The 20,002-nt window shown below is 42.8% G+C and overlaps 1 protein-coding gene across 1 annotated transcript in view; it reads left to right on the forward strand.

Annotated features, from left to right (window-relative positions):
- Positions 1–20,002, forward strand: part of LOC115464263 (kinesin-like protein KIF28P) — a 112,411-nt gene that overhangs the window by 77,837 nt on the left and 14,572 nt on the right. Inside the window, exons 15-20 of the mRNA XM_030194662.1 lie at positions 1,612–1,730; positions 6,914–7,021; positions 8,289–8,563; positions 9,984–10,118; positions 16,808–16,974; positions 17,780–17,886. Coding sequence (XP_030050522.1) covers positions 1,612–1,730; positions 6,914–7,021; positions 8,289–8,563; positions 9,984–10,118; positions 16,808–16,974; positions 17,780–17,886 — 911 coding nt within the window. The remainder of the gene's footprint in view (positions 1–1,611; positions 1,731–6,913; positions 7,022–8,288; positions 8,564–9,983; positions 10,119–16,807; positions 16,975–17,779; positions 17,887–20,002) is intronic.

Below are 20,002 nucleotides of genomic sequence, written 5' to 3' on the forward strand. Positions count from 1 at the left end.
GTAACTGGAACTCAGGCTGTCATCAGCATCTTGACAGGAACTTGAACTGGAATCAGGAGCTGAACCGGGGCTGGAACCCGGACTGGAATCAGGAGCTGAACCAGGACTGGGACCCGGACTGACATCAGGAGCTGAACCGAAACTGAGATCCGGACTGGAATCAGTCATGACAAGGACTCGGACTGGGCTCAGAGTCTTGGCTGGAAGTGCCACTCGAACTGGAATCGGAAGCTTGGCTGGAAGCGCCACTCGAACTGGAATCGGAAGCTTGGCTGGAAATGAGCTATGAGAAATTGCATTTACTTTTTGGGATCTTTTAGGTACTTGTGACCCAGACTGGCCTCCGTCAGAGATAGGATGCTGGGCTCGATGAAGCTTGGTTTGCTTCAGCATGGCTTGGAACTCCATATTAAGTTTCAAGTTTATTATAAATCTGCTATACCCCCCACCCAATTAGCAAACTTTCTAAGCAATTTACAATATTAGGAATGGGCAACCAGAAAATATTTATTTCATGTCATTTCCCCATTTTGTTTGGGTTTCTCTCCTGTCTCAAGAGAGATGATGCAGAATTATTACCATAGTGGAATTTTTCTTTTGCAAGTGATATGCTTGTATAAAATGTATAATAATAAAGAGATTTAAACTAAGAGAGATGATGCAAAATGAAAATGTTCTGGCCTCCTCCCTGACTTCCCCTTCTGGCACCTCTCCGTGTGGGACCCCTCGGGTCTACCTCAGTATGGTGGCCATGACCTTTCATCCTACCTTCAATGCTGCGTTCGGCACCTAACCCTTACCGTTCAGTGAATCCAGACTGCCCCAATTTGACTGCCCCTATCGGACCGACCGTTCACTTGTCTATTAGATTGTAAGCTCTTTGAGCAGGGACTGTCTCTCTTTGTTAAATTGTACAGCGCTGCGTAACCCTAATAGCGCTCTAGAAATGTTAAGTAGTAGTAGTAGTATGTGAAACTAAGTTTTGAAGTCACGGCCACCATATTGGATGTGGCTAAGGCCATAGGCAGGAGCGAATGGGCATCGCTCCTGTCCCAACGATCCCTGATGGACCACCAGGGGTTGAATTAAGCTCAGGGAGGCTATGGGGAGTGGGGTCCCGTAGGGAGAGGGTGGGAAGGGGCGGCTGTGTGGAGGGGGTCCAGAAGCAGGAGACCTTGGATTGCAGGGGCAGGGGCTGTCATTGCCAAACTTGCCTTTTCATTTGCCAGTGACAGAAAACAACACAGGAAATGCTGTTGATATTTCCTCTGTAGTTATTAGTGACTGCTCAACTTCTACTACATATATTCTTATATTCTAATGTCCTTAGGTTGGGTGGGAGTTTGGGGAAGAGGGAGATTGGGACAAAGCACATACAGAGACTATAAGTTCTCATTTGGACTCTAAAAACACACAGAATTAATCAATTTAACCCATATTTCTCTTTTCTCCGATATTAAGAGACATACTTAGCAGCACATCAGTGTATGCAAGACCAGATTCCCCACCAGCAGAGGCAGCTCCACTCTCTGCACTGATTCAGTGTAGCCTGTTGTGCTCATGTGCTTCATTTACTTTATAGTGAAACGTTTCTCTTTACCTTTCTCACAGCTGCAGCGAACAATAAGGATGGAAAACCAGACCCCAGCATGCTAGCTGTATTTCATGATTACATTAAAGTAATGCCTCTGGTTGCTGAAGCAAACCAGATGAGTGAGGAGCTGAAGAAGGTAACATAAATCTTTCACATTTTTAAAAATGTCTCTCCTGGTTTTGACTGCTTTCTCTGTTTTTTTGTTTAATGAGATGAACAATTACTGCCAATCATAGTTTTGGAGTTAAAGTCATACTAATTCATTGAAAAGTTGCATATTCATAAAATTATGTAATCAACAGTGGATCATTAAGAGAAAAAAGTACATAAGTAATGCCACACTGGGAAAAGACCAAGGGTCCATCGAGCCCAGCATCCTGTCCACGACAGCAGCCAATCCAGGCCAAGGGCACCTGGCAAGCTTCCCAAACGTACAAACATTCTATACATGTTATTCCTGGAATTGTGGATTTTTCCCAAGTCCATTTAGTAGTGGTTTATGGACTTGTCCTTTAGGAAACCGTCTAACCCCTTTTTAAACTCTGCCAAGCTAACTGCCTTCACCACGTTCTCCGGCAAAGAATTTCAGAGTTTAATTATGCGTTGGGTGAAGAAAATGTTTCTCCGATTTGTTTTAAATTTACTACACAAATCGGAGAAAATGTTCAAAGAATATTTCTTTTTGGTTTAGAGCTCTTCTCTGTAATGATGAATTGCAATGATACCAAAGATAATGTACACTGATTTAACCCATTAGAAGTTCAATATAACCATCTTCAGAGTCCCTAGATACTATTACATATCTGTTTAATGCATTATTTAACAACCTGGTATCAAATAATCCTACTTGCCCAGACCAGTTCACATGAGAAAACTACTGTTTCTTGCATCGGAGTCCCTATTTTTGGTTGCAGAGCAAGGCAACAAAATTTTTTCAGCTTTATCAGTGAAAGAAAGAAAAGCAGAGTTAGGATTATAAGACTGAGTAAATAAAAGGAGGAACATTAAATAAATCTTCTTGTTCAGTGTTCACCAAAGAAGAGGTTGGAGAAGGATCACACATAGCTAGAAGAGATTTATCCGAAAGGATCATCAGTGATATCTGTGTACTGTATCTAAGGGGTCCTTTTACTAAGGTGCACTGAAAAGTGGCCTGCGGTAGTGTAGACGCGTGTTTTGGGTGCACACAGAATCATTTTTCAGCGTACCTTGGCACTAGCGCCTGCCTCAGGGGTCTTTCTGTGTGGTGCTTGCTTCTTACATGGTGCTACGTCAGCCAGAGCTAAACATGGGCACTTTGGTGAGTCAAGAGCCTTTGAGGCTGTGGAAGGAAATGACATCAGATGCTTTTGTGGCCCATGATTAATTTTAGAAGATATTGGATTCATCACACTCTTGACTCACTGAAGTGCCCATGCTTAGCTCTGGCTGACGTAGCACCATGTAAGAAGCAAGCACCACACAGAAAGACCCATGAGGCAGGCGCTAGTGTGCCGAAACACGCGGCCCGTGTCAGGTCTATCTTTCAATAAAGGAGGACTTTGCTTATCCCAACCCTGAAGGCCCAGTGTTGCTTTTTTTGTTTCACTTGGATTACTGTAACATTCTATTTCTTGGTATTAAGTGTCAATATCAGAAAAAACTGCAAATCATACAGAATACAGCTTCAAGACTTTTATAGTAACATAGTAAATGACGGCAGACCGTACAGACTGAATAGATATACTAGTGTTTTAACTCATCTAAACAAACTGCACTGGTTTCCCATTTCAGAAAGACACGGGTTCAAAGCTGCTTGTTTAGTTGTTCAAATCTTACAGGACTTCACCTCTGAACTGCTGACTAAGACTGCTTCGCTATATCTGGTCCAGTCTAACAGACTGAAACAACAACTAATGCTAGCATCACCATTTCAAAAGACAATTTGAAATCAGAAGATTTTCAGCTCTTTATTCCCCATACTTGGAGTCAAAATATGGAACTCTCTACCTATTCCCATCAGAATAGAAAACAGCTTCAGGAAGAGGCTAAAAAACTTTCTCTTCCCAAAGACTGCTTCATAATAATCCATCTTGACTTCTACCTCCTAGTATCATCCATTATCCTTTCCTTAATGTTTTTAGGCTCATGCATTACACCAATGGTCTCTAATGTTTCTCATACCTCACACTAACATTATCTGCTTTTGTCTCACCTAGAATGTAAACTGCACTGAACCCTGGAAAGGGGATATTAGCGGTATACAAGAATTGAATTGAATAAATGTAGAGGGGGGAAAGAAAACAGGAACACACTAGTGCAGGATCCCTATGGAAAGAAGTTCCATGTGCAAAGGGGAAGAGCGTAGTGATAGGAGTGTACTACCATCCACCTGACCAGGATGAACAGACAGATGCTAGGGTCCACCTTAGGAGTCAGTACCCATGAAAAAGATCTATGTGTCATTGTAGATAATATACTGAAATCTTCTGCCCAGTGTGCAGTGGCCAAAAAAGCAAACAGGATGCTAGGAATTATTAGGAAAGGGGTGGTAAATAAGATCAAAAATATTATAATGCCTCTGTATCACTTCATGGTGCGACCTCACCTTGAGTATTCTGGTCACCGTATCTCAAAAAAGATATAGTGGAATTAGAAAAGGTTCAAAAAACAGCGACCAAAATGATAAAAGGGATGGAACTCCTCTCATATGAGGAAAGGCTAAAGAGGTTAGGGCTTTTCTACTTCAAAAAGAGGTGGCTGAGGGGAGATATAATTGAAGTCTACAAAATCCTGAGTGGTGCAGAATGGGTAAAAGTGAATTGATTTGTCACTCTTTCAAAAAGTACAAAGACCAGGGGACACTCAATGAAATTACATGGAAATATTTTTAAAACAAATAGGAGGAAATGTTTTTTCACTCAAAGAATAGTTAAGCACTGGAACTCGTTACTGGAGGATGTGGTAACAATGGTTAGAATACCTGGGTTTAAAAAGGGTTATGGCAAGTTCCTGGAGGAAAAGTCCATAGTCTGCTATTGAGATAGATATGGGGGAAGCCACTGCTTGCCCCTGGGGTTGGTAGCATGAAATGTTGCTACTAATTAAGCTTCTGCCAGGTACTTGTGCCCACCTCTTCAATGTCGCCTTTGGCACCTAACCACTACACCTCTATTCAGGAAATCTTGACTGCCCCAACTTGACATTTCATCCTTTAGATTGTAAGCTCCTTTGAGCAGGGACTGTCCTTCTTTGTTAAACTGTACAGCACTGCGTAACCCTAGTAGCACTCTAGAAATGTTAAGTAGTAGTAGTAGTAGTGACCTGGATTGGCCACTGTTGGAAGCAGGATACTGGGCTAGATGAACCATTGGTCTGAACCAGTATGGCTACTGTTGTGTTCTTATTTTGCATTGAATGCCTTTTCCCTCTGCAGCTGATGATGTTGTCCTGGTGCCAATGGAACGTTTCTTGCAGTTTTTCTCTTTCAACTTCCACTGAGTATGGGGGGTTCCTACCATTTAGTCTCAAAAGTAGATCAATAAGAAAAACATCTCCCTATACACAACTAATTATGGGTTTCTCATTCTTCTAGATAACTTGCACTGAATGTGCTAACTACCCCCAAAATAAAGTAAATGAGAGAGAATTTCATAACGATACCCTCCCTTCTTTATTTCCAGTTAAACTTTTCTTTTTCCCAAATCACTTCTCTTAGACTACAGTATCAACCTTCACTCTGTATTCAAACTTTTTCTTTTGTTTTTCACTCTCTCTCCAGCCTAAAACATGTATTTGTTTCTCATAACCTGTAATGCAGGACTGGCTTCCTCTGTGCTCAGCTTTCTTCTCTCCAATGGCTCACTTTAGTGCAGCAAAAACAGAAAAAAACCCAAAACATTATGCTTGTGCTTGAGCCAGGTCCAGTACAGTTCCAGGCAGAATTCCAATTACTCCGCCGCACAGTTGTCCTTTTTTTTCTCTCTCTCTCTGCACCAAGGCATCAACCCCTAACTTCACATACTCACACACAAAATCTCATAGCTCAGTCAACCACTCACACAAAACCCCATATACACACTCAATGTAGTCCCAGTCAGCCCCAGAACCAATTCACCTCGCAACCTAACAGCACAAGCCTACTCTTACATCAGGACCCAGCCCCAGAACCAGCAATTCCAGCTCTGTCAAACCCTGAGTCCTTCCCGCTTTGTGTGGGAACTTCTCTGCTCCTTTACTGAGCCCCCAATTTGACTTACAACCCTGCTGCCGATTGAGAGTAGATAGTGACACTGCTATAATCTATTCGACTCTAATCTACTTCCGTCTGAAACCACTTCAATGCAAAATAGTAGATCGATCCTCCTTGAATGTACAACTGATGTGCTTGAAGGGGAAAGTCTCATACTGTCACAGGGATATTTTGTATTATACACCCACCATGCGGGTGAAACCCTTCTCATGACTATTATAACCACAGACAAAACCCCCTTCCTTCCAAATGTGTGCTTCCAAGAGCGTATAATCTCCTACTAATTGTGTTTCAATATGTTTTTTTAAATATTTTTTCTTTTAATCACTATCTTTCACACATAATTCAAATCATGCTGGAAATGGCAGGCTTAAAGTAGTCACTTATCTTGATATTCCGATATTCCTTCGACTCACTGGACCCTGACAGGTGCCTGTTTTGCTAGAGCTTTGTCAAGGGATCTTCGGTAGTTACAGATATCAACTGGACCGCTTCCTCTTGGGTCACACTGGTATTTTTGGATGACATTATTTTGGAGTACACTGAACCAATGATTATATTGATGAATGAGCCTTTTGATGTTTAGTCTGTGGCTCCTCTCCATATGAAGACCCTTCAGTATTATAATATCGGACATTTTGTGGTTTTGAATAATATATTGAAAGGATGTTGCTGCCATTTCAGTAATGTTTATTGAGTATATGATGCTGTGAGTTATATAGCTGGCATTAATGCGTGCTGGTGATCCATTTTGATTGACCCTTTATAAAATTTGCACATACTTGCTGCACAGGTTAGGTAACCTGTTATAGTGTTATCCTCAAAAATTCTGAAGGATTTGGAGGAAGAGTTTCCCTTTAAAATGAGTTGCAGTCCTGCAGGTACAAAGTGCTCATGGGACAGCAAGACCCATAGGGAATTTACAGTTGCCCTTACTATACAACGATATGGACATCAACAAGCTGATGTAGCACATGAGAGTCAAATGAAGTATTCATTAGTAAAGTAATACCTTTTCTGAAAAGGCGTATCCTGTAATTTCATAACAATGATCTTAACCTTGTCGGAAACATTTTATCTTTTACTAGGACCTCAAGTTTGAAATTAAGGTAAAAAACTTGGCATTATCTGATTCTAGAGGAAATGACCTGCAAAAGGAAATTCTAGTTAAAGTGTCAAATAGCAACACTAAACAGGTAGGTTTTCTGCCCTATTAGTATCTGTTAATAAGTATCATACTTCTCCCACATGTGTTACCATAAATGTACCCCCAAGTTCTATAAATGGTGCTAAAAATTGCGTGCACAAATTTGGGAACACACCCAATTTGCACGCACAATTTAATTGAATAATAAGCCAATTAGTGTTGATATTTGGACCCCAACAATCAATTATCAGAGATAATTGATTGTAAGCTCTGTGGAGCAGGGACTGTCTCTTCATGTTCAAGTGTACAGCACTACGTACGTCTAGTAGCGCTATAGAAATGATAAGTAGTAATAGTAGTAATAATTTTCATTAATTAAAATTTATGCATGGATCCAAAAAGGATGCATGGCTATTGGAGGGTCATGGGTGGATCAGGGGTGTTCCCATAATCTATGCACGCTCTTATAGAATAAAGGGAATCCGCACCTAATTTAGGGCCCCTTTTACCCAGCTGCAGCAAAAGGGGGCCTGCGCTGGTATCGGTGCGTGTTTTTGACAGGCACCAAGGCCCCCTTTTACTGCAGCTGGGTAAAAGGTAGGTCTTTTTTTTCTGCAGGAAATGGGGGGAGCACTTACCACCACCCATTGAGTTGGCGGTAAGGGTTCTCACGCTATCTCAGCAGTAACCGGGCAGCGCATGGCACTGCCTGATTACCACCGGGTACACACCCGGATATGACAGCGTGCTGGGGGTGGGAACTACTGCAGGGCCGCTACGGTAGCCTGGTGGTAGTTCCTTTTTAGTGAGTTCCAGTTGTCACAGTTTATATGTTAAATTGAAAATTCTGAAAATAAAATGTATAATCCCTGTCCCTTGCCCCTTGGGAGGGGAAAACACCTCAGCCCCCTTGGCTGGTATAAGAGAGACAATCAGACTTAGATAGAAGCAGCAATCAAAATCTTTGTTGGTATTTCTCTAAGTCAGTACAGAAGTGATTGTTCCCTCTGAAGCAGTTTTTGTCACACAGCCAGCAAGACGTTCAAGCTGAGCTACAAGGCTGCTCAGTTTGGCTTTCTCATTCTGCACTTATACACTGTTATAAGTTTCATTTCTTCTAAAACATGTGATTTCTCTTATTCTTAGTTGGGTTCCAGTCTTGATGAGCATACATCATTGCTGTAAATGTTTATTTTGTGTTTTCATTGCTTTGCACAATTCATTTGTGTATATGTGCATGGTTAAATATGATCTTAGGCACATAGGTAATAATGAAAACTGCATTGTTCATTTCAATTTATTCCATGCCTTTCCAGGTGTGGATGTGGTCCAAAGCCAAATTCATGAATAGAAAGTTTCTAATGGAGGAGATATACCATAGTTTCCTAGATGGTGATAACATCTGTGTAGACCGTGAAAGGGATCCATTCTGGGATCCAGTTGAGGCCATTCATTTGGGATCTGCTCATATTTGGCTTCAATCACTTGCCTACTGCATGAAGCTAGAAGAACAGACAGAATTGTTGAACTCAGATGGAATGGAGGAAGCAATTATACTGATTAACATAACTCCTTGTTCCATCTCAGGAAAGTATGAATACTTTTTGAGCACTTATTAACTGATGTCTGTGGAAATCAAACTGCTCTGTTACGTATGTGTATATGTATTTATGTCTGTTCCATCTGATTTTCATTCCATCTTTGCTCAGTATAATAAGAGTTGTTAGGGCATCCTCTAGACCTCCAGAAAATGTATCTGTGTGCAGTTCTCTGAAGTGAGGAAAGAGATTACTTAGCTTGAGGGGTAATTAGAATTAGAGGTACCTTTCCTATATCCAGTCTCTAGAAAATTGGCTACAACTTCTGCAAAGGGCCTGAAGGACTAGAAGTATATTGAATACAGTGGCTTTTGTTAAAATAAGACCACTGAAATATATGTCCCATAAATGATACCAGTACTGGATACCTTCACTACAATGGAAATGTACAACACTCTCCAAAAGACATCCATTGTTGTGAAATTAAAGGCGAACACCTACCCAAATTTTCAAAAGCACAGTGAAGTCCTTCCAGAGGGAGATTGAGGGGCCCTTTACTAAGCCGCAGAGATGCCTACGCACGCCCAGCGTGCACCAATTTGGAACTACCGCCCAGCTAGCATGTGGCCTGGGCAGTAGTTTGTATGTGCGTGTAGTAGGCGCGCCGGAAAATTTCTGGCACGCAGCACTAACCGGGCAGTAATCAGCATTGTACGTACACTGACAATTACCATGCATTTTCAGCTGAAACTGAACTCCGCGCCCCACCTCTATGACCAATCTGATGGCGATGTTGCCGGGGCCACCACAAGCTCTGGTCAGCCCCCACCCCACCCCCTGACAGAAAGCCAATACTCCTAGACCACACCCTATTTCTGCCTTCCTCCCCACCTCTCACCCATAGGCCCTCCCGTGGTCTGCAACCCCCCCCCCCCAATCCTGCCACCCCTCACCCATAAGCCCTCCCTGGGCCTACCTTCTAAAATACATGATAGTGTAGTGGCGTCTTTGGAGCAGGAGCAATCCTGAGTTGCTCCTGTCCCTGTCCGCTTTGTAGACAAAATGGCAACCACGACTTCAAGTGGCAGCCTCACAGCGGTCATTTTGGGATTGAAACTGGCACTGGCAGGAGCATTTTCAACTTCAAATGGTGACTGCGACCTTCCATGACAGTCTTATGTGAACTTTCATAGTAGTCTCACAAGGTGGGGGGAGGGGGGCTATGGTTTCATGTTTGGCTTTGGTTCTGACTGAAATCGAGCTGCAAATTTCGGCCGAAGATTCGGTTTCGGTCAAAATCGAAAGTGCCTGTTTTGGTCACCCTCGAACTGTAATAGCAGTAATATTTAAAGTAATTTTAAGAAAGTGGCAAATTGGGCAGATGTAAACTGAAGTTCTCAAGGCTTTTGATTATAATAAATTAGGTGAAAGATTATAATTGTATGCAGATACAGGTTTATTTCTTTATTTCAGACCATTTGGCGAGGACGATATTGTTATTGACCCTTTGGAGCTTCTGGGAAGAAGGATTGATTTCCAGATTGATATCCTGCAGTGTCTGGGAGTCAGATGGCTGAAGGAAGTTGCTGAGAGAGGAATTCAGATTGGGTATAGTGTTATATCATTATGGTATTTCCTGTGGAATGCACCTCCTGTTCATAGGTACTAGGGTTGCTGGTGGTACAATAGCGCCCTCTGGCTTAAGACACAAGCGTGCCAGCTGCTTATAGAGGGAGTCAAAATTTGGTTCCCACACCATTTTTTTGTACATTAGATAACACCACTATGTCTAAACAGTGTGGCAAATTCAGTGACAGTCAGTGCCTTGTTCCTGGTCTTGTATCGGATTTTTCTCTCATTGTTGTAGAGGATTTGTCTTTGTTCCATAAAATTAGCAATGCTGAAAACATCCATTCCAGCTCATTCACTGAGGGGCTCTTTTACTAAGCCGTGGTAGGCTCTACATGCGTGCAGCGCGCACGCAAATGAGACTGCCACCAGGCCAGCACGCCCTCCTGGCAGTAATTTCAGATTTGGCGCATGCCCAAAATGTGTGGACGAATTATTTATTTATTTCCTCCTATGCACACAGGTTTTGGCAGTAATCAGCACTTGGTGCACGCCGGCAGGCTATTGCGCATGTAACGCATGAGCCTTTACTGCTAGATAAATGGGTGGCATTAAGGGCTCAGGCCAGTTTTGGGCGCACTCTGGTTTCATGTTTACCGCAGGCCCTTTTCCCATCCGATTGAAAAAGCCCTATTTTGTAGATGTGGTAAAAACTAGCCTGGACACATTCAATACACGTGCCTACACTACCACAGGACACTTTTTATGCGGTTTAGTAAAAGGGCCCTTGAATGAACCTTCAGCATCGAGGCTGTGATCTCCTCTTTGGAGATGAATGCAAGGCTAGAGAGAAGCATTCATTCTGTGCCTACTATCCTGGACAAAGCTTTGAGGCTGAGCAACGAACTCTGGCCTCAGTGCTTCAATATCAGTCCAGCTGTTTTGCGCTGTCCACTGAGAATGGACAATGATATTGTGGAAGTTTATCATGCTTTCAGAGTTGTATAAACATACACACACATAGAAAGTGTGTGCCTACTTTTATGTGATTTGGGCACAGCAGAGAAGGAATGGTAGTGTCACAAGTATTTTATAAATTATGTATGCATGCACCTAGAATACATGCACAAATGTACAACTTTTCCAAAGAAGGTATAAATTTACCATATATACTCATCTATAAGTCAATCTCGTGTATAAGTTGCAGGCAGTTTTAGGACTAAAAATGGCCAAAAATGCTGTGACCCATGTATATATCGAAGCTGGGTCCCACATTGCTCTCTCTTTTTCTCCCCTCCAACATCTCCCCCTGCCTTTCCTAAACCTCCCCCCCCCCCCACCCCATTTGCCATAGCCTACAGCTTCATAGATTTCAACAGCAGTCAGAACAGATTTAAAGCCAAAAGGAAACAGCTAAATCATTTCAGTATCTGATGATTTTATACTTATCCCTCACAAGTCTTCAATTCAGTTTTATTCACCACTCTCTCACTTAACTTTGGCAAGTCCACTAAAGCAAAATGTTCTAGAAAAATCACTCACTCTTCCTATCCAAGAAATGAAGTGGCATGGAGTGCAGCAGCCTGCGAACCCGGAGAACTGGGTTCAATTTCCCTCTGCAGGTCCTTGTGACTCTGGCCAAGTCATTTAATCATCCATTGCTCAGGTACAAAACAAATACCTGTATATAATATATAAACTGCTTTGATTCTGAAATAAGTATGTCTCAGCACATACACTCCTGATTTTCTTTTACAAATAATAAAAAAAATCAAATCAGAATTTCACTCACCAACTCTTTCTAAACAAAATGTCAATAAATAATAGCACAGCAGATGGAGCAAAGGAATAACCTTCTACCATTGTATAAAAGACTAACCAGGGAGGGGGTGTAGGGCTATTTCCCTGTGAGTCTCACTCTGCTGGTCTCAGCCTGTGAATACAACTATATCAAGATGGGGTCTGTGAACTATGACCCTGTACTTCAGTGAGCAAGCAGATTCAACTTTCTGTTTGTGTCAGCTTTCTGCTTATGGTAAATCACTGGCAGGCCTGGAAAAACTCAAGGACATGCAGTGGGCTACCTGGCTCCCCTTTTACTTCCCTGATAAGGAAAAGGGAGGCAGACCATGGCGCCAGCAAGCCTGATGAGAGACAGGAATGCCCATCACAATGTAACAATTTGAAGGTCAAGAAAAGGTCGTTTCTTGCTCAGGGAAGGAGCTGGACAAGATCATGATTGGTTGCTGTCTGGTCACCTGAGAATCGGGGACTGGAAGAGCGGGAACGAGAGGATAAGAAAGGGGTCTGGCAGTTGTTGTCAGGTTCGCCTGGAAGACGGGGTAGCTGGAGAGAAGACCAGCGAGACCTGAAGTGGTCCACAACCTTGTGAACTGTCTATCTGAAGAAAGTACTGGTTGGTCCAGCAGTGCCGGCCGGAGTGACTGTAATCCTGCTTGCTGCAGAGAGCCTAGGCTATTCTCTAAGACTGACTCGCTGTGGAAGACAGTTTGAGTCGAAGGGGGGAAACCTGTGCCAACCTCATCTGAGAGACCACCCAAGAGTCAGCTCGGTGAGAATTACAGGGATTTATTTCCGATTAGTCTGGGATTAGTGAGTGGGTTCTTACCTCAGCAAAGGTGGGTTAGTTCAGAACTGTGGTCAGGAAGATGTGCTGCTAACTGTATTACTTCATGACCTAGTCAGTTACAAATCAGGATTGTGTATAACCTAGTAACCAGTGAGAACAGTGTTTTAGTTAGACAATACATTCTATAGTTTTCTTATCAGCATAAGGTCTCTATATTTGTACCTAAGCCTTATTGCAGAGTGTATCATTTATATTTTCTTATCTTTATAATAAATTCTAATATATATCAGCTGTGACTTTTTATCACAGTTCTCTACAACGGAAGGAAAGTTCTAGTGTAGGCACCAGAAGAGGCAGGTTCCTGTAGAATAATACCCCTAGGCAGAGCTAAGAAGTTGTTTAGCCAGACTTCTGTAAACGGGAACCTGGGAATTACTCATTGGGTAGCTTTTCCCATAAGAGTTATTTATTTATACATGCTTACAGGGGCTCGGACTGGAAGAGATCCGATGTGTGTGTGTCTGTGGGGGGAGGGGGTTTGCAGGTACTGAAAAAGGCCGATGCTTGGAGGAGGAGGGGGCTGGGACGGAGTGGAAGAGATCTGATGCTGGGGATTCTGGGACAGGGACTGGAAGAGGACTAATGCAAGGACTGAAAGTAGGCTTTTGCTGGGGGGGGGGGCTGGAGATAGAAGGGGTTGATGTTAAGACTGGAACTGGAAGGCGGTTGATACTGGGAGGGGGGAGTAGGAACTGGAAGAGGGCTGGAACTGGATCTGTTTCATGTTCCCTCTGAGGGTATGTTATTTTGTCATTTTCCTCCTAATTCTAGAAAGCAGTGCACCCAGATTTGTGACTAGTGTGCAAATATACCTGTGCAGTTTAGAGAATAAGGTCAGTTGCGCGTGTAACTTAATTTAATAATGAGCTAATAATTGGTATTAACAAGCTAATTGGCCTTAAATGGTGATAACGGGCACCAATTAGCAGTTATGCATGTAACTTCCCTTAGTATTCTATAAATTGCTCTTTCAGGACTACTGCTGGCCCAGCGCGGCCGCTGGTGGTAGTCCTGCCCTGAGCACACGCCATTTCCGTGGGGAAAAGAACCCCCTAGTGTGGCGGTAACCCAGCGGTAATCAGATTGTACAGTACTGCGTAACCCTGGTAGCGCTTTAGAAATGTTAAATAGAAGTAGTAGTAGTAATCGGGCATTGCTGCACACTGCCCGGTTACTGCCAAGTTAATGCCAAAGCCCTTATTGCTACCACAATGGGTGGCAGTAAGGGCTTCCCGCCTTATGGCCATGCAGTGAGAGTTCTCTCACCGCATGGCCATATATTTTGTTCTGGGTTTTACTGGCTGCAGGAAAAAGGGCCCTGGCATGTGAGGAAAAATGGCCCCCGCCACCAGTGCAGGGCCCTTTTTCCCACAGCTTAGTAAAAGGACCCCCTTAGATTACATGGACCTGAGAGGGGCATGAGTGGCTCGGGAGCATGTCAGGCAGTCTATAATGTGCAGATTATAGAATACCTGCATTTACTATTACTACCACTTCTACTACTACTACTACTTAACATTTACACACCTAACTGCCTATTATTAGGCACAAGCTTTTTTGCCAGCCATTGAGCTAGCATAAGTGCTTGCATCTAAAGTTAGGTGTATAAATGTGCACTTACACTAGTATTCTATAATGGCATTCTGCACATAACTTACAACGGAGAGGGTCAGAGTACAAAAAACAAGTAGTCCAGAAAAGAAGCACAAAGGGCTCTCGTAAATGGAAAAAGTATACTTTATTATGACCCGACATGGGCCATGTTTCGGTGTCGACTAACGCCTGCTTCAGGAGTCAGTACAAACAAGCAGCACTCAATACAAAAGTTGTTGTTGTGAAGAAAATATTGTCTCTGCACAATGAATGATCACAGAAAACAGGAGCATAAGTTTTTAATGTGGAGCAAACCGCCAAGAAAAAGCGGAAGGACCATCATAGTAGCAAACATTATCTATATATATAAAAGGCAACACCAACGTTCTATGAAGCCTCCAGCCGGAAGTGTGAAGCGCCAGAGATATCCGGTTTCCCCATGAGTGAAGGAAAACAGCACAGCAGGAAATCCCTCTCTCTGTAACAGTGAAGGACTCATAGGGGCAGGGGAGAGAGATGCCCTCACTCTCTCTGTAACACAAACACAGAACAGCAGGAAACTTAACACTGAAGGACTGGACTCGGAGGGGGGAGGGAGAGAGGGCAGAGGGCAGGGACACACACTCCCACATGCACACTCTGAAGAAAACCTTGCTAGCCCCCATTTCATTTGCATCAGAAACGGGGCTTTTTTACTAGTAAATAATAAGAAGAAACAGCATAAGGAATGGCAAGTCAAATGCAAAGCACTGATAAGTAAGGCAAAGAGGGACTTTGAAAAAAAAAACATTGCGTTGGAGGAAAAAAAAACAGTAAAAACGTTTTTAGGTAGCAAAATCTTTTTTAGAAGCAAGAACCAGGCAAAAGAATCAGTTGGACCGCTAGATGACAGAGAGGTAAAAGGGGCATTCAGGGAAGACAAAACCATAGCGAAGAGATTAAGTGAATTCTTTGCTTTGGTCTTTACCATGGAAGATTTGGGAGAGATACCGGTGCCAGAAATAGTATTCAAAGCTGACGAGTCAAAGAAACTGAACAAAATCTTTATAAACCTGGAAGATGTAATGGTTCAATTTGACAAATTGAAGAGTAGCAAATTGCCTGGACTGGATGGTATTCATAAGTACATAAGTAGTGCCATACTGGGAAAGACCAAAGGTCCATCTAGCCCAGCATCCTGTCACCGACAGTGGCCAATCCAGGTCAAGGGCACCTGGCACGCTCCCCAGAGTATTGATAGAATTGAAAAATGAACTTGCAGAACTATTGTTAGTAATATACAATTTATCTTTAAAATCAAGCATGATACTGGAAGATTGGAGGGTGGCCAACGTAATGCTGATTTTTTAAAAAAGTGTTCCAGAGGTGATCCGTGAAATTATAGATCGGTGAGCCTGACTTTGGTGCCGGGCAAAATGGTAGACACTATTATAAAGAACAAAATTACAGAGTAGAAGCATGGATTAATGAGACAAAGCCTGTGAGTCCCGACTTTTATTGCTAATTAATCCTGCTTATCCATGAAGAAGGCAAAGTAGTTTATCTGCAACTGGCGTTCTCTGTGGTTAGCAAGATAAATCTGTATAGATAACCTCCCACCTCTCCTTGGAATTTGAAAAATAGTTTTTTCCCAAAAATAGTTGAGATATATGACTGAGGGAGCCTTGTAGCATGAGACTGAAAGGCCTTCTAACTCTAGCTAGTACAATGTTCCTTTCTCAGTGCCATGGGATGAGATCATTCACAGTTGTGACTAATTTAGTCTTCCTTTTCTTGTATTTTTAACTTGGTGCTTGCAATTGATTCCATTAGTGCTGCCAAAATGGGAACTGGGTTTCCGATATCATTGCAGAAGCTCAGTTTATATTAGCACTTTTCAAAATAATAAAACTGACTCCCCATTTATTTAACAAGTATGATATTCCCAAACTCACAACTCCAATGCGGTATGGGTATATTACATTTATTTACAGGAATATTCTTACTCAATTCAAAAGCTAGAGTGAGGAATATATTCTCTGTAAACTAGCACCACAAAAGGATGGTGGGGTGGGGGAGACCTCAGATGACTGTGATATCCTCAGAATGCTGTTGTAATATTGTAATGTAAAATTCCAGCATCAGAAACACAGCTTCTATCATTGGTCATAAAAACCCTCAACCAAACCAATAAACAATTTTTTGTGAAAACTAATTATTAGTGCAAAAAATCTTCAACTATGAAAGATATTGTGACAGATTTAATTTTCTTTCTCATCCATAACAAAATTCATGAAACTAAAAGTTGAACTGAGCTTGTTTGGCAGTATAAGACAGTAGAATCATCAGTAGAATATTCTTAAAAATCCATAGACCTCCTCTTTTAATGTTCTCCCAAAGTCCTTCTTTTGCACAATTTAAGGAAATAGTAAGATAATGAATGAGAAACAACCACTGTAAGGATTTTTTTATTTCAGATTGTGCTTATGTTATTTTTTTTTCCTAGATATCAGATTTATGATCTCCCATGTACTTTATACACCAAGCCTGTCTGGAGAAACGTGAATCCCAAGATTGAAGACACGACTCAGTTTGCTGCCTTGAAAGTGTCACATGAATTTTTGATTTATTTACAACGAAATGCATTAGTAGTTGATTTGTGGGGCCTGCAAGGTATTGTTGTCTTTATTGTTTCTTCATAGAAGGATAAGACAATCTGGTCATTCTGGTCCATTTAGGGGCTGTTTTACTAACGTGTGATAATTTTCTGCACTTAACTTGCATTAAGTTGCAAAACCTAGCACACACTGTAAGTGCAGAGTCTTTATTACCCCACATTTGCACTACATTTAACACACAAAATGGACACTTACCACACAGTACCACATTACATGCAGTTCAGGTCCACTGAAAATAAATAAAAAATGTCTGTCATGTCAGAGCACCTCTCCCCCAAAATCTCTCTCCGTCTGATCCTCCTCAGTCAAAGTCCCAAACCCACCCCCACCCCCAAATTTAAAAACTCGGCCTGCTGGGCCCCCACTTGAAGACAAATCAAAGCCTTGATATCTCTGCAGGTGTGTTTTTGGGGTGGGGGGATTGTCACCAGGGGAAGGGAAAGGAGAATCAGAATACCTGCTTCTACTTATGCGGGTCCCAGCTAATATTCAGCCTGGTCCTGCATAAGTGTCTTATGTGGGTCCAGGCTGAATATTGAGTGGGACCCACATAAACTCTGGCAGTCAGCACATGTTTCATTAGCCTCAGATATTCACTGTTGGTGCCCAGACATGGCCCAGCTTTCGATATCTGGGGCTCATTCTGCCTGCAGCAGTCAGTGTTTAAAAAAACGCTGACTGCCGCAGGCTGAATATTAACCAATTTATTTTTCAATAGAATGTGAATTGGTTCATTGCATGACTATTCCAGCATCTGTGGGATGTTCAAATGATTCCATCGTACTTTTCTTATAATGCAGAAGGTTGTACTGAAATGAACTGGTCTCTGCAGTATGCTGAGTCAACCAGCGAAGGATGCATCATAATTGATCGCCCCAAAACCTTAATTTCGAACCCAGCATGTTTGGTAAGTGCATTTTTATAAACTTCTTTAATATATTCATTCTAAATATTCAAGTTTAAACAAACTTTTGGGTGCATTTTGACAATGTTTTCACCAAAAAACTAAAGTACTTTATAGTTGAATCCTTCATTCAATTACAAAGTCATGTAACTTTGGTTTTTTGATTTAATTACTCTTTTCCAAAACCAAACTCAGAGCGAGTTATTTTTTGGCCCACGGAAGCTAACAGTCTGTTGTATATGAGGCCATGGAGGGTGAATTGCATTGCCCAAGATCACAAGGCGGGGCATTTTCAATATGACGTTTAAATCCGACTTTGGACGTTTTGCTCAAAATGTTTAAAATTCAAGTGGTGAATATAGCGATTTTTGAAACGGCAAAACATTTATCTTTTTCTTTTGAAAATGGCCACTTGATAGGCATTGCTGTACTCGGAAAAATACACAATATCACAAAATCAAGTCATTGGGATGTAGGACGAGCTCACACAGACATCTCAGCAGAGCAGTGAGGCACCCTAGGTAGCACAGCAGTGGACTTCACTTACAAGGCACCAGATACATATGTCTCCCTTATTCCCTTATTTTACTACTACTACTACTACTTAGCATTTCTATAGCGCTACTAGGGTTACGCAGCGCTGTACAAGTTAAGACATGGGGAAGGACAGTCCCTGCTCAAGAGAGCTTACAATCTAAAGGTAACAAACTATGTAGTCAGTGTAGTCAGTGTATCATGTATCAGGTATCATGTATACATGTATCATGTATCAGGTAGTGTATCAGGTATCAGTGTATCAGGTGGTTAGGCGCCAAAAGCAAGGGAGAAGAGATGGGTTTTAAGTAAGGACTTAAAGATGGGCAGGGAGGGCGCATGGCGTATGGGCTCGGGGAGTCTGTTCCAGGCATAAGGTGATGCGAGGCAGAAGGGACGGAGTCTGGAGTTGGCGGTGGTGGAGAAGGGTACAGATAGGAGTGATTTGTCCTGAGAGCGGAGGTTACGGGTGGGGACATAGGGGGAGAGGAGAGTAGAGAGGTAATGGGGGACTGCAGATTGAGTGCATTTGAAGGTCATTAGGAGAAGCTTGAACTGAATACGGTAGCGAATCGGGAGCCAGTGAAGCGACTTGAGGAGAGGGGTGATATGAGAGTATCGGTTCACGCGGTAGATAAGACGTGCAGCGGAATTTTGGACAGATTGAAGGGGGGATAGGTGGCTAAGCGGGAGACCAGCAAGGAGAAGGTTGCAATAGTCAAGACGAGAGGTAACGAGTGAGTGGACGAGGGTTCGGGTGGTCTGTTCAGAGAGGAATGGGCGGATTTTGCTAATATTATAGAGGAAGAAGCGACAGGTCTTAGCTGTCTGCTGGATATGGGCAGAGAAGGAGAGGGAGGAGTCGAAAATGACTCCGAGATTGCGGGCTGACGAGACGGGGAGGATGAGGGTGTTGTCAACAGAGACAGAGAGTGGGGGAAGAGGAGAGGAGGGTTTGGGTGGGAAGACAAGGAGCTCAGTCTTTGCCATGTTCAGTTTCAGATGACGGTTGGACATCCAGGCGGCGATATCTGAGAGGCAGGCCGAGACTTTGGCCTGGGTTTCGACTGTGATGTCGGGAGTGGAGAGGTAGAGTTGGGTGTCATCGGCATAGAGATGGTACTGGAAACCATGTGATGAGATCAGTGAGCCCAGGGAAGAGGTGTATAATGAGAAAAGAAGCGGTCCAAGGACAGATCCTTGGGGAACCCCAACAGAGAGCGGGACGGGGGTGGAAGAAGAGCCATTAGAAAATACTCTGAAGGTGCGTTGGGAAAGATACGAGGAGAACCAGGAGAGGACGGGGCCCTGGAATCCAAATGAGGACAGTGTGTCAAGAAGTAAATTATGATTGACGGTGTCGAAGGCGGCAGATAAGTCGAGGAGGATAAGGATGGAGTAGTGACCTTTGGATTTGGCAAGGAACAGGTCGTTGCAGACTTTGGAGAGAGCTGTTTCTGTTGAGTGTAGTGGGCGAAAGCCGGATTGAAGCGGATCAAGGATGGCCTGAGAGGAGAGGAAATCAAGGCAGCGGCTGTGGACAGCGCGTTCAAGTAATTTGGAGAGGAAGGGTAGCAGGGAGATG

This window comes from Microcaecilia unicolor, chromosome 3 (assembly GCF_901765095.1).
Source record: "Microcaecilia unicolor chromosome 3, aMicUni1.1, whole genome shotgun sequence".
Lineage (NCBI taxonomy): Eukaryota > Metazoa > Chordata > Amphibia > Gymnophiona > Siphonopidae > Microcaecilia > Microcaecilia unicolor.